General features: G+C 41.8%; 1 protein-coding gene across 3 annotated transcripts; it reads right to left on the bottom strand.

The window, feature by feature from the left end:
- Nucleotides 1–17: 17 nt before the first annotated feature.
- luc7l (LUC7-like) lies at nucleotides 18–14,852 on the bottom strand. 3 transcript variants are annotated; one of them, XM_083636263.1, is made up of 12 exons: nucleotides 14,666–14,725; nucleotides 13,660–13,730; nucleotides 13,262–13,357; nucleotides 12,403–12,497; nucleotides 7,934–8,032; nucleotides 7,695–7,805; nucleotides 7,384–7,527; nucleotides 6,059–6,235; nucleotides 3,859–3,947; nucleotides 3,729–3,758; nucleotides 3,435–3,596; nucleotides 18–1,512 (listed from the first exon to the last, which is right to left on the bottom strand). In XM_083636263.1, the coding sequence occupies exons 3-12, from the start codon at nucleotides 13,281–13,283 to the stop codon at nucleotides 1,308–1,310; spliced, it is 1,134 nt and encodes a 377-aa protein (XP_083492389.1). In that variant the 5' UTR covers nucleotides 13,284–13,357; nucleotides 13,660–13,730; nucleotides 14,666–14,725; the 3' UTR covers nucleotides 18–1,307. The 3 variants fall into 3 exon arrangements, with proteins under 3 accessions (XP_083492389.1, XP_083492390.1, XP_083492388.1); XM_083636264.1 differs by lacking the exon at nucleotides 13,262–13,357 and having other exon boundaries at nucleotides 14,666–14,781; XM_083636262.1 differs by lacking the exons at nucleotides 13,262–13,357; nucleotides 13,660–13,730 and having other exon boundaries at nucleotides 14,666–14,852.
- Between the last annotated feature and the right edge of the window lie 141 nt (nucleotides 14,853–14,993).

The following is a 14,993-nucleotide window of genomic DNA, read 5'->3' as shown; positions in this document are numbered from 1 at the left end:
AATTAAAAGGCTGGGATTTTTATTGAGACTTTAAGGACGTTTTTTAGCAAAACAAACAGTTTAACAAGTCTACAGACATCACACATTAGGTAAAGCAATGCATCTGAAGCTGATGTAGATGGAGCAATGAAAGAAACTCAGAACTGGCTCATCAGATCGATTTAAAAATGCATATTGACCCAATTTCCGGATAAGATTTCAAATGTGGCAAATTTCTGATGACAAGAAACAAAGATTTTTTTTCTTTTCTTCATTTTTTTAACCTAATGCTTCACATGCCAAGAATAGGTTTTGAAGTTTAATATTTGTCTGCAAGACATGAAAACAAAAACAAAACAAAAAACGTTAATGAATCAAACAAATAATATCAAACAAAAAAGACTTGCCACTAATGTTAACCGTTACAAAAATAGCATTTACTTATACTGGCCAAGCTCTTGAGCAGATGTAATTCCTTAATTATTGGCAGCATAAGAGAACACTAGATTAGTTGAAACATCAGTTGGGAATTGGCAGGAGCTGAGAGACATTAAGCTAGATACTAAAACTAGCAACCGTAAAACCTTTTCATTTTCAAATTTGCAAGTTAAAACATAAATAACATGGGCTTTATTGAATTCCACAATTTTCCAAGACAAATCTGTGGAGAGACATCCATTAAGTGCACTCATGCCGTGCAACGTCAAACTGCTGCTTACCACAAGCTGGTGAGAGGCAAGCCGGGGTGGGGGTGGGTTAAAATATATTTACAGACAGCAATTCTGTATAAAAAAAAACATTAAAAAAAAGAGAAAAAAAAAGAGGATCCGATTCATTCAAACAGACCACCAACTTATGTTTTCTTCAAGGTGAATCAGATTTTTTTTTAAATCAGGGCAATGTACTTCTTACAAATAACAGACAGCATGTATTGAATATAAACAGCCACCAAATCACAGATGCATGGGAATTACAATACACTCCATCACTGACCAACAACTAATCCCCATCAAAAAAATAAAGAAAAAATAAAAGAAAAAATAAACTATATCTGGATGCTAGAAAATAGAATGCATAATTACTATTTCAGGTGATTGTATGCAGTTATGTACACACATTGGGTTGGCTGCAATAGCTGTCAAAGCAAAATCAAATGAGAGGGGTCAGGGGTCAGGTGAGAGGGGTCAGGTGGGGGAACGACGAGGTTAATAATCATACACAAGGCAAGGAGAGTCTGTATAACATCGGGTTATCAGGATGGAGAGGTGTGTGAGAGAGACAGACAGGAGGAGGAGGTTGTGTGTGATGTGGTGGATGGAGTTTGGTCTTCAGAGGTCACCTGTGTCCCTGTCATCCGCCCGGCGCGAGTCCGCCCTGCCGTTCACGCCATCCTTCCTGTCCCGCTCCCGAGACCTGTCTCTGGACGTGCGCTCCCGGTCCCTGGACGAGCGCTCCCGGTCCCTGGACGTGCGCTCCCGGTCCCTGGACGTGCGCTCCCGGTCCCTGGACGAGCGCTCCTGGTCCCTGGATGACCTGGGTGATGAGACGGTGGGACACGCACACACATTCAGGGAAAGACACAAAAATGCATCAGCAAAGAGATGAGACGAGAGAATGGGAGCGTTTATTTCAAGTAGGAATGTTCCTAGCGACTAACTTCCCTGTCGGCTAAAATGTAAATTTAGATTAGTAGACTAGTCTACAAGTAAGAAAACACTCCGAAAAGAGCAAAAATTTAGCACAATTTAATCTATAAGGTTAAAATGCTGTCCGAAAAATATTGTGTGTACCTAAGAGCCATTTAAAACCGTGAATTACGTTTGTCAATAACCAAATCGTGTGTGGCACTTTTTGCTGTTTATTATCAACATTGCACATTACAAAACATGGGAACAAGCCCGACACTGTGTATACGGGCTCAATATATTTGGATATATATATATATATATCCATATATAAATATATATATATATATATATATTTATCAATATATTTGGAAGCCTTCGCCTTCAACAAAGTTGAGTGGAATCTTGCGCAGTGATGATGAGCTGCGCTATCTTTTCAGACCGAGCGGGATCACAGCGTCTGCAGGTCGGTAAACGACCTTGACCAGACTGTTATTACATTCAGGACAGCTGGGGGTCACAGCAAGGCGACCTCCAGACAGTCCTTCTTCGGCATACCTTTCGCGCCGGCAATAATGATGCAGAGGGGGCGTGACAAATCTGCGTGTTTTGACGCCCGGGCCAGGTGTGAGACCGGGTTGGGAATATATCTACCGTAGATGTTTATTATATAACTAATTTAAATGGTTTTAAAAATCCAACTGTTAACATGTACTGTATGTTACATTCGGATGCCATGATAAAATACTTGGATGTAGGGATGTCAACGGTTAACCGTTAATCGATTAACCGTCGCTAACGTCGTTGTTCGGTTATTGCTGTCGGTCTATCAGTTAATATTAAAAAAAAAAAAAAAAAAAAAAAAAAAAAAAAATTTTTTTGGTCTATTTACTCAATGAGCTCATGCCCAAACAAGGCGTGTCTATTTAGATGCTGAAATGTTAATGCTTTTTGTGTTAGAAATTCTAACACAAAAAGAATTTGTGTTGAAATGTTGATGCTTTTTGTTAATGCTTGTTAATGCTTTTTGTGTTAGAAATTCTAACACAAAAAGCATTAACATTTCAGCATCTAAATAGACACGCCTTGTTTGGGCATGAGTTCATTGAGTAAATAGACAAAAAAAAAAAAAAAAAAAAAAAAAAACTTTTTTTTTTTTTTTAATATTAAAAAATTATGAATTAACCGATAGGTTAATCGATTATTAGCGTCGGTTAATCGAAAGTGAAATTAACCGAAAATTGACATCCCTACTTGGATGTATTATCAATTTATTTATTTTCCGAAATTCTAGATTTTATTATTTAGAAAAATGAATAGTCAGATAGTCACAATAGTCGGGAAACGCAACATTTTTCCATACTCTCTATTCCTTTTTCCATACTGTTCCAGACCTGGAAAATACTAAAATCAAATTCCATACTTTTCAGTTTCCATACTTGTGTAGGAATCCTGACTTTGAGAGAACCGCTCATCTTCCCACTTGACACTGCACTTCTTTGGGTCCTGAGCAATACACCTGCCGTAACCATGGCTGATAGTAAGACGTACGGTCTGACGCTACATTGTGCAACCGAAAATGAAAAACAAAGTGGACGCAACAGACATGATAAAATATTTGCTTTAAAATGCCCCTAAGGGCGTTGAACTACCCACGAGTATTTCTTCTTCTTTATAAACAGGAAAAAGAATAGATGTTCTGTCTCTAAAAAAGCTACACTTATGGAAAACTAACAAATGATTAAACCACAGACACATTCCTGATGAATGTGTCTGAGCTTACGGGCGGGGCATTGTGTGTGGGCGTGTCTGAGATGGTCATGTGATTACTTGTGTCTGGAGCTGGGCTCGTGGCTCTGACGATGGCCTCGGCTGGGGGAGCCGGAGCGGCTGCGATGCCGCCGCCTCCTCTCCCTGGAGCGCGAGTGTGAACGCCGCTTTTCCCGCGACGCAGAACGCGAACGCCTCCGCCTGCGGTCACGAGAACGAGACCTGAAAGAATAACAGACAGACAGTTAAGTTATCATTTAGCTCAGAGATTCCATTTATATATAAACTGAACAAACATCTTTTTTTTGGAACACTAAATCTAGTTCTTTGTACATGGATGAGGGAATGTCTTACCTTCTCTGCTCTCTGCTTGGTGAGCTGGTCCTGTCAAGTAAATGGGACATAAAGTTTGACAGTAAAACATATCATCCAAACTCAAATTCACCTTCATGGATGTCAAAGTCAGGACATGGCCTGCACCCACCTCTTCTTCAGCTTTTCCTCTTTCTCCCTCTCTTCTCTCCTCTTTAAGCGATCCTGGTTCCTCTGCTCCTGCTTCTCCACCACAGTTTGCTGATCCAAATGAAAAGAGCGCGATGCCATCAGCAGTGAAACTACACTCGAAGGAACAGTTACAGCCCTATTTGCTACTGAGCTTGCTAATGATTTTTATCAATTTAAATTGTAATTTAATGTATTTATTTCAGGGACAATGCACATTAACGAACATTACTGTAAATGTGCCAGTGTTAGCTAGATGGCTAATTTTCCAACTGCTGTCCCTTGGAACTCCAGTTAATTAAGTTATTTATTTTATTTCGCATTTATTAACCAGGAGTAGAGAATCATTGAGATTAAAAATCACTTTTACAAGAGTGACCTTGCCTAACATATATGTCTTTGATGGCGGGAGGAAACCGGAGCACCCGGAGGAAACCCACATGAACATGGGGAGAATCAGAATCAGAATCAGCTTAATTGGGCCACGTAGGTGGACATACAAGGAATTTGACTCTGGTATACGTTGGTCTCAATGTACTTACAAGGGGGAAAAAGGGTATGCAAACCAACTAAAACAACAAAACAAGGACATCAATCAAACATGCAAACTCCACACAGAAAGGACTTGGGACGGACCGGGGTTCGATCCCGAGACCTTCTTGCTGTTGAGGCAACAGTGCTGCTAACCAGTAGGGATGTAACGATAACCGGTTTTACTGATAACCGTGATAAAATTCCTTACGATAACCGTACCGTTTCAAATTTTCATTATCGTTAAAACCGTGGTACCGTGATTACAGTGCATTGAAAAACATGGTAAATACTGTCCATCATCAACAAGAGTTGGCAACAGTCTCCCGGATGCAAACGTGCAGCCTTTGAGAAATGATTTCAGTGAGTGTATCAATCCTTTTTGTGTCCCAAGTTTTCAATACAAAACGTCGTAAAATGATTTCAGTGAGTCTCTCATTACTTTTTGAACATTTTCAGCAATTTTTTACTAATACGATAACCGTGATAATTTTGGTCACGATAATCGTGATGTGAAATTTTCTATACCGTTACATCTCTACTAACCGGTTGATTGGTAGATTCCTTTCCTCATACTAGCACCAGATAGTTAGCCACAAACCAATACAATAATTAAATGAATAAATAAATAAGGTCGATGGGGTCACACTGACTGAGGCTCACAAAAAGTACATTTCAGTGAGCCTCAGTCGTCAGCTTGAAACAGACAGGAGCTGGTTTGTGGCTAACTATCTGGTGCTGGTATGAGGAACAGCATGAATAGTGCTGAGAAAGGAAGCTACCAGTCAACATCATCATCGGTAAGTCGAAAATAGGGAGAGGGTCCAAAAATCCCTTTCACTCACCCATGCCTTCAAAACAGTATTTTTACCATACCGGCTTCTGGCCGGGAACGTTCTAGTAATATGTCTATACTGTGCATGGGGAGAGAGAGGGAGGCACGAGGAACGTTCTAGTAATATGTCTATACTGTGCATGGGGGAGAGAGGGAGGCACGAGGAACGTTCTAGTAATATGTCTATACTGTGCATGGGGGAGAGAGGGAGGCACGAGGAACGTTCTAGTAATAGGTCTATACTGTGCATGGGGGAGAGAGGGAGGCACGAGGAACGTTCTAGTAATATGTCTATACTGTGCATGGGGGAGAGAGGGAGGCACGAGGAACGTTCTAGTAATATGTCTATACTGTGCATGGGGGAGAGAGGGAGGCACGAGGAACGTTCTAGTAATAGGTCTATACTGTGCATGGGGGAGAGAGGGAGGCACGAGGAACGTTCTAGTAATATGTCTATACTGTGCATGGGGGAGAGAGGGAGGCACGAGGAACGTTCTAGTAATATGTCTATACTGTGCATGGGGGAGAGAGGGAGGCACGAGGAACGTTCTAGTAATATGTCTATACTGTGCATGGGGGAGAGAGGGAGGCACGAGGAACGTTCTAGTAATATGTCTATACTGTGCATGGGGAGAGAGGGAGGCACGAGGAACGTTCTAGTAATATGTCTATACTGTGCATGGGGAGAGAGGGAGGCACGAGGAACGTTCTAGTAATATGTCTATACTGTGCATGGGGGAGAGAGGGAGGCACGAGGAACGTTCTAGTAATATGTCTATACTGTGCATGGGGAGAGAGGGAGGCACGAGGCGCGTACCTTCAGCTGATCCAGTTTCTCTCTGATCTGGATGAAGCCCAGGTGAAGTTTCCCACCAAAGTGGTCGGCCAAACGACGGTCGTTGTCATGGAGACCCAAGTAAGCGGAGCACACTTCACACACACGCAGCTTCTGCTGCTGGAAGCTGGAGGCAGGCATGGAGTTCCTGTACTCCTCCTGAGAGGAGACACAACAAAACAGCATGGAAGGATCAGAAGGGGAAAGAGTTGATACGAGGAAAGACCTTTTCATTTTGCACAATGGATTTCTAGACGTGTCTGATGGTCACAGCAGTTTGACACTCTCGTCTCCACAACTCCTCAGTTCAAATGACACCCAAAGACTCAAGTGCTTTGTTCTCCCTGAAAAACAACATCGAATGGTGGATCTAAGCTAGGAGGAAATGGTTGGTGTACATGTATGTACTGTATGTACGGTATGTATGTGTGCATTTATGTGTTTAAATGTCACAATGTCAAGTCAAATGTTTCTTCTTGTATGCAGGGCACACTTGGAAATGAAAATGTTCTCGGTGTGGCCTCCCTTCTTAAATAAAACTATGGTGACATTAAAACAAACACACACACACACACACACACACACACACACAACAGACCTATGGGACATGTGCCACTAACTGCGGTAGAAAGCGGACAGAACTACTGTGGGATAGTTTTCCGTCCACTGTGCTGTTTTGGAGCATCAACACCAGGGTTCAGCTTACGTGTTTTGTTTTTTCCTGCTCTCCCCAAAATTTCAATAAACCTTTATGGCATATTATTATATTATTGCAATACAACAATACTGGTGTTGACAGTAATAGAAGATGCCAAATCGTTCAAAACAAGAAGCATTTTGCTTTTAGGAGCATCGTGCCAGTGTGCGGCGCTGTTCCAAAACGTGTCAACGTGTGTCGTTGCCTGGGAAACGCACATCCCATAATACAACTGTTCGCATCGCGTCCCATAATAGTATGATGATACTTGGGATGCCATTGCGAACATAGATGCGAACAGGTTAGCTAAAAGTTTCGCATCGCCGGCGAGGGCCCCCACCATTGCGGCCGGGGTACGTTTCGAAATGCCTCCAGGCCTGAAAGATTTTCTAGGGGAAACACTAACTGGGACTGACTCACCTGAATTTGGCTCATTTTGACCATGGTCCCATGGTAAAAAAAAAAAAAAAAAGCTTCTCAGACATTAGTGATATACATTATTTGTACACATGAAACTATCAAAGCAAGCTAAAAAAAGTGTAACATAAGGATAAGAAAGTGTAATCAGAGTAACGTAAGGATAAGGTAACTCCTGAGCAGTCCTCCTCACCTCTGCATCCTTCTTCCTGGTGCGGACCTTCTCCACCTCCTGTAGGACCTTCTGGGCCTCGTCCACGTTGCCCTCGGCGCCGAGCTGCTCAGCCTTGGCCAGGAGCTTCCCGATTTCCTCATTAAGCTCATGGACTTTCTCCGCCTGCAACACAACCCAAGCACCATGGGTTACACCGGTCATGTCTGGACCAAAACATAGCACTATCACATCATTCAAAATCTTCAAACTGAGGTTGTAATTTTGCATCATTTCTTGCAAAGCAAAAGTCAATCAACAACACTTTGTATTCCCTTCTTGCTCTCTCTCACCTTTGCTGCCACCTCAGCACTGATCTCTTCTTGGGTCTCAGCGAGGCGTTTTTTGGCTAGTTCTGTCCTCCGGTCGCAGTCGGCAATGAATGCCTCCAGGTGATCCACCGCCTTGGGAGAAGGTGAAAGATAATAAATAAATAAATGTAATAAATAAATAAATAATAAGACTCCAGCATCAGACTCAATGAATACCCCTGCACATATGGAGATCATATTTACTTTTGGACATCACTTACATCAAGCTCGAAGAACATATCTCTATCCTTGGAAGCAATTTCATAATCTGCCCGAAGCGCCAGGTCATGGATCTTCGAGCATTCTCCGAGGTCCATTCTCTATAAAAGAAAGAAAGAATACAATACAAAGAACACAATAAGACTGATGCAATAAAAGCAGGGTTGAGTATCATTGCGTTTTTTTCGATAGTACCAATATTTCCATTGCTTCAAAATTTGACACCAACGTGAAAATGATACACACGACACAGGAAACATTTGAAATAGGCTTGTCAAAAGCTTGAATCAGATTTTCCACATTACTGGTGGAAGTACACTATAGAAGTCAAAAGCTGCAAACAAGATTGTGTCACTGTGGTACTGAGCCAAATACTAGCTGCTAATTTTCCAGTTCTAGAATGATGCTTGTCAGATCCTGAGATGCAATTTTTTTGCATTAATTTGGTCATTTAGCTTATTGTCCATCGTTTTGTTTTTGGCACTACATCTTCTCAACTGTAGAACTTCCGTATTCCTATGTGTGCCGTGTACTGTATTTCGCCTGGAGGGCAGCTTCCAGTGGTCTTGGACGTCACGACAGTCGGATGTTTTAAGTATGTCGGTGGCGCCCTATGGAGAAGGGGTGGGAGTCGTGGACCTATAGCGTCCTGTAGCCAGTGCGTTTTTAACCCTGTTGTAAGCGTTTTTAACTCGGACCGAAACCATAAACCTCAACCACGTTGTTTTAGTTGCCTAAACTTAAATGGGCAAGTCGAACCATGGCTCCTGCGACACGTTACCAGGCCGAACTGGGTCGGTGGCCGCCGATGCTCCTGCCACTCAACCTAACCAGGAAGTAGTGGTGGTTCCCTCAACTTGCTACCGGTCCGACAGTGGTCACAACAAAAATGACAAGAAAGGGGTACCCCACCTTTTATTCACCTTATGTAGCCACGCCCATTTTACCCAGTTGTGTGGCCGTATCAAAACTTCTGGCTAAAAATAAAATAAAATAAAATGGCTGTCTGCTCCAATATCATCTAACTCTGAGTCTGAATTAACTAATAATTTAGGCGATTGTATGTAACATACCAAATAAAAGCAAACGGCAATGTCTAAGAATGCAACGCCATGTAACTGGCTCGTTAAGTCTCACATTCCAGGGAATTACGTTAACTCTGCAGTGGCTTGAGCACAACTCGGAGGAGAGAAAACTATCTGAAGCTTTCTTTGTTGGAGTCCAAGTATGTTTTACAAGAAAGTGCTCGTCATTGTCGACGATAACGTTATCTGACCTGGCTAACAGTGGATACTCGCTTGCTTGCTGTGTACCGGCTCAAAGTAGTAGGCTACGTTCTTTATTTTACCCCCTTCACTGTCTGCTCCAAAAACAACTATTATTTTGCGCCGTGACCGCCGGAAGTGTTAAAAGGACCCGGAAGAATTTGGCCCACTGTAAGGTCTGAACATAAGGTGAATAAAGTGAGTGCAAGGGGTCCTGACCAAATGTCAGTTTTTGACGGGCTGGGAGTACGAATGTGCTGCCACGTCAAATAATCAAAACTATGCCTTTAAACCATTGATACCTGATGCAGCATTTGCGTGTATATCCCTCATTTGTGTGTGTATCCCTTTAAGGGATACACACACAAATGCTGCATCAGGTATCAATGGGTTAAAGCTTCTCAAAACCCCTCTGTGCCTTCAAATTTGTTTGCCTGTTTGCTTTGTCTTTTCCTTCTCTTTTATTATATATTTTTTCTTTTCTGTATATATATTTTATTAACTTTTATATTGTTTTAAATATATTGTCTTGATTGTTTGTTTTTCTTTCATTATTAGTCTTTAATTTGTTTAGATTTTCTTTTAAATAAGGTGAGACTCTATAAGCCCCTCCGGGTTTCTTTCCCTCACCTGCACAAGTTTCTTTGTATTAACACATTGAGTGCCACAGCGCTTCAGTAAAATTGTCTGCAGCCTGTGCCAGATTCACTTCCATTCAGTTGAAAACAGCTATAGAATTTTTTCTATTATGGCTATATTGATGGGGCTGGACTTTAATGAAACATTGAACACTCCTGCTTCTTCCAAAGAAGAAATTTTGTTTCTAGACAGTTCCATTATGAAATGACAGCCTCTAAAAAAAGTGCACTTTCAAGGGTTTTCTGTCGCTTTTTTTTACTTTCCAAGATATAGTCACTTTTATGAATACCTTTTGCACTCTAATTTCGAGCACATTCACTGACTCTGGCTGGTGTTTTCTGATGTGGTGGCGTGGTGTGGTTTCTGTGCAGCCTGCGTGCCCCCCCCCCCCCCCTCTCCACCTCTGAGCTGCGGGCTCCTCCCACACGCACAGAGTTTGTTTTCTCGACTCCGTTTTTGCCCCGGACGGATCCCAGCGCGCATCAAGGAAATGATGCGCGCTGGCAAACGCGACTGAACGAAAAGGCTTGGCCGTTCGGCTTCGGATGCTGGCTTTCTGGCAGGAAATCGTGTGGAGATAGATAGAAGCATAAGAGCTCAGTTGTGAGCGCGGATGCAGCCGAGCCCACTCTCCGCTGCAGACAGAGCAATCTGTACGGCTCTGGCTGAAGCATGCATCGGTTTCCTCTTTGATCACGTCTTTCCCTGCTGTCTCATGCACAAAGTAAAGGATCTGAGGTGGGTGGCGCAGCTTCCGTGACGATGTTTAAGGTGGCGCCGTGTGATCCCTTGAAGGGATTCATGCTCACTGGCTAGGTACGACCTTAAACAGCAGAATTATGGAATAATATGAATTAGGGATGTCCCGATCACCTTTTTTTGCCTCCAAGTCCGAGTCCGAGTCATATGATTTTGAGTATCTGCCGATACCGAGTCCCGATCCGATATTTCTGCAATGCATTGCAGAAATAGTTGCGACAACAAGTTGGGACAACTTGGATGCTTTTTTTTCCTTTCTTTTAAGTGTTTAAGTGTTTTTATTTTAACCAACCAATATGACATCTTTGTACGGCTCTTTTATCACAACCACAACTCAGTTAGTGCAGCATTGGTTTTAAACCAAGTAAACAAAATAAAATCTCTTTACAGCTTATCAATGGTGCAGCACAAAATAACAAAATAAAAAATATGACACAGACTGTTTTTTCACTACAAACTCGCCATGTTGAAATCTAGCAATTTAAGGTGAAAGGTTGTTTTGTGAAAAAGGTTCCACCCCCCCATTAGTACACAAAGAAGAGGACTATCCATTCCACATAAAATGGAGTCATTTTAGAATCAGTAAATAGGTATATTTTGTAAGATAAAAACTGACTCTGAGAGAGAAATTACTGTCTTAGGCTATCTCTGGACACGGCTGGTATTCATTTGCATGCGGCGTTTCACGGCTGTCTGCTTTTGTTTCGAGTTTCGGCCAATGAGCACATCAGAATGAAGCATGCTTGCTAGATGGGGGCGGGGTGCAAAGCTCTGTTTACAAGTGAGACAACATGGAGAGTCACTGAGTCAGTGTGGTCACTGAGTCACTGAGTCAGTGTGGATTAAAATGATTGAAACTTTATCTGGGAGACGAGTGCAGTCCGGCCACTTCTTCTGACAACATGGAGGACAGATTTTATTCACAAGACAGACGGAACGCGGACAACAAAAAGATACATGTTCGTTATGGGAACTTTACTGATGATGCAGGCAGTGCAGAACACTTCTGGCTTTTCTTCCTAGTCTGACTCCTAGGTGAGTTTAATCATGATCCCTAACTAACGTTACGTCTTGTTTCTGTTTTAGCCACTGTGCGACCATCTAGTTATGATTGGACATGTGTTTTTGTATGTTTTATCGCGTTCTGATGTGTGGCTAGTCGAACACTAAACAAAGAGTATGGAAGGAAAGAAGCGACAATTCACAAGAGAACCGTGGCCATTGTGGCGCCGCAGACAACAGGACAATAGCACAGAGAGGTTTGTTGCGCCCCAAAATGGCCGATCTCTTGTGCGCTGTTGCACTGGATTAGTTGTCGCTTCTTATCAATGCTCACTCCCCACTACTAAAGTTAAAACTGCGTGTGTTGCTGCGCAAGAGGGCTCGTGTTTACGATGAATATGACAAATTGCAATGATAAAATAAATGACAGGTGGTTTATTTGGATGACTGAAATGTGAGAATTGCCATATTTGTTTTGTGACGTTTTTATACATAAAAATCCGATCTCTTCCCCCCGATTCCGGATCAGTTGAAAATCACGTGATCGGCCCCGATTTCCGATCACGTGATTGGATCGGGACAACCCTAATATGAATTATGATTTTAGGACGTCCACAGACGTCCTTGGCACTCCTCGTTACTTTTTTTTAGGACGTGCACAGACGTCCTTGGCACTCAATGTGTTAAGATACTTGTACTATCTGTTGTTATTCATTTTTCTTTGTGCAAATAAACAACAATAAACAATAAAAAATGTATATTTAGATCATTTCTGGGTACGCAGAGCTAAATGCCAGCGGACTTACCGTTCCAGACAGGATGTCATGTGGACAGCAGTTGAGGAGATGGCTTTTGCAGACTCGGTCGTCGCTGAATTTGACCCTCTGCCGCGTCTCGTCCCCTGAAACAGTCCAAAAACAAGCAATGAGAAAGACCACACATACTTGTTAGCAGGAGCGAGGTATCCAATGACTTCTATTCTGTCACTGTGTGTAACAAATGGGCAGACACATGACAATGTCACTACAGCTGCATTGTGGGATTTTGTGCCCACCTAATTTAAATGAGTGAGACATAACACCTGGATTCAATTTACTCTCTGAATTCAAGGTTTTTCTTATACTTTATTACTGTAATATATTATTTACCAGTAAGCCAACATTTTCAATCTGGATAATGTACAGCAGGTAAAAGTGCCGGCTCTCCATGTTATTTCCTCTCATTCTTGGTGCTTGCTTACCTTACCCAAGCCTCATTTATAGCGCAGTAATGTTAGAGCCTCAACACAGTTTAGATTGTGCTCAATGTCCACTCTGTAAGGGTGGAATATCATGGAAGCAGGCTAGGGCATAGAGCTATACAGCGGTAAGGGCACATAACTGCTTAATGGCTATGTGAGTGTTGTTTGAACATAACATGTTTCACAGGGCTGCCGCTACCTTCATTTTGGGAAGTTTCTCACTTTATGAGAAAACACAACAGTTGTAAAGTTGACTATACCGAAAAAGACAGTGCTTTTAGAAAATGTGATAAGAAAAGTAAACATTGCAGAAAATTGCTCCAGCCAAGACCTTTACAGATATGGAACATTGAAAAGAAATTAACACAAAATACAAAATTAAAAACAAAGGAAAAAAGTTAGTTTATACACACTGCGATCCGCACCACATACTGTACCCATCTGCATCTTCAAGACCTCAGCTGCAGAATTTTAAACCCGTTGTAGAAAAGTATAAATGGGAACAGTGTTCTTGCCCATACCTGTAGTAAGAAGTTGGGAGTCATACACAAGTCAGATTGTAAATGATCTGTGCAAAGTGTTTGTTTTGAGTGATTGCTAAAATTGTCTTCTGACAAAAGACGTCTAAAGGAACACTGAGAACTGTCTCCTTTGGATTCAGCGCGACCAGACGTCTTAGCTCAAGCTGCATACACTACTCCAAATTGTAATGAAAATTTACCCATTGGTGTGATAAAAAAAGAGAGGCTACAATAACTTCCGGAAGGCAAACAAATTGTTTGGATATTCATCATAACAGCTTTAAAAATTATGTGTGACTCACGGCTCGATGAACATGAGGCTTTTCTGCAACTCCTTTGCAGATTGATGTAGGCTGGCAAAGATACACTGAACCTTTATGAATAAAATAAAGGGGCCACAATTGTTCAGTTTGTATGCAACATATGTATCGGAAGAATTTGATATTAATCTCAACACACATACACCCACAAACTCACAGCACAAATTCACTCTTTACTCTACAGATCCAATTATCAACTTGTTCAAAAATAAGCCAAAAAGCTATAGTCCTTTTTCAATGGAATCATAATCTACCTCTAATTTGTAAGATGGTCGGGTTGCAGTAGCCTTAGTAATGCTCTGCTTATGATGACCATCAGACTTGACCGCTGATCTATTTTTTAATGTTTGTATCCAAACAGCTGCAAACCGTTACTAGACACTACATAAATATTTCCAGTATATAAAAATGAGGAGACCATGAATAGCAGTTTTACTACCAAAATAACGATATCAGCATATATCAATCTGAATCAGCTGATGTCTGGGTCACTGTGTCTATAAGATAGATATAACTTTGAGTTTGATGACAGTATGTCTATAAGCCACATAATTGGATATTATTGTGGTTATTTGGTAAACGTTACAGGTAACGCTACCTGATCATACTTTTGTAACGTAATGGCTCCAAGTCTTTCGATTAGGAGCGTTATGTGACAGGGTACTTTTGTTGTGAATGAGCGACGATAGGCTGCCGTCATATTACCCAGGGCTTGCGCAATTTATAACGTTAATAACTTAATAAAAACGGCAAGCAAAGACGAAGGAAAAAGCGGAATTAAATAGGTGATCAGTCACAACTTTAGCAACAATGGATACAAACATTAAATCCAAACCAGAGAGAAGATGTACTGAATTTCACACAGCCGCCTGCAGTCCATCCATTCATGCAAGGTTTGTCCATCACACGACAACACAAGCGAGCCTTTTCACTGGTGGCTCCATCTTTGCTAGCTAGCTAGCACAGCTAGCATTCTGCTGCAACTCACCATCCCTCGCAGTTCCCATTAGTTGGTCGAGCAAAGCTCTCATTTGAGCTTGGGCAGACATTGTTGTGGGTCTCTCTTCGACGCTTCTCTATAAAATGCAAGTAACTGGCTACACTTCCTTTGTATTTTCTGTAATATTAGTTAACTATATTCACTCTTCGAAGCATCGCCGCTCGCAGCTTTTCTCCCTTTCGTGGACTTGTCAGCTTCCGTTTTACGTTTAGCGAAATGACGAAACGTCCTGTCTGAAAATATACGCCCAAATCACTAACCTCGCGTCACCAGGCTACCAATCACATCCACTAGAACCCGGAAGTGGGCTGACCTG

Source organism: Poromitra crassiceps (genome assembly GCF_964638095.1).
Source record: "Poromitra crassiceps genome assembly, chromosome: 4".
Lineage (NCBI taxonomy): Eukaryota > Metazoa > Chordata > Actinopteri > Beryciformes > Melamphaidae > Poromitra > Poromitra crassiceps.
This window is presented reverse-complemented; position numbering and strand designations above follow the sequence as displayed.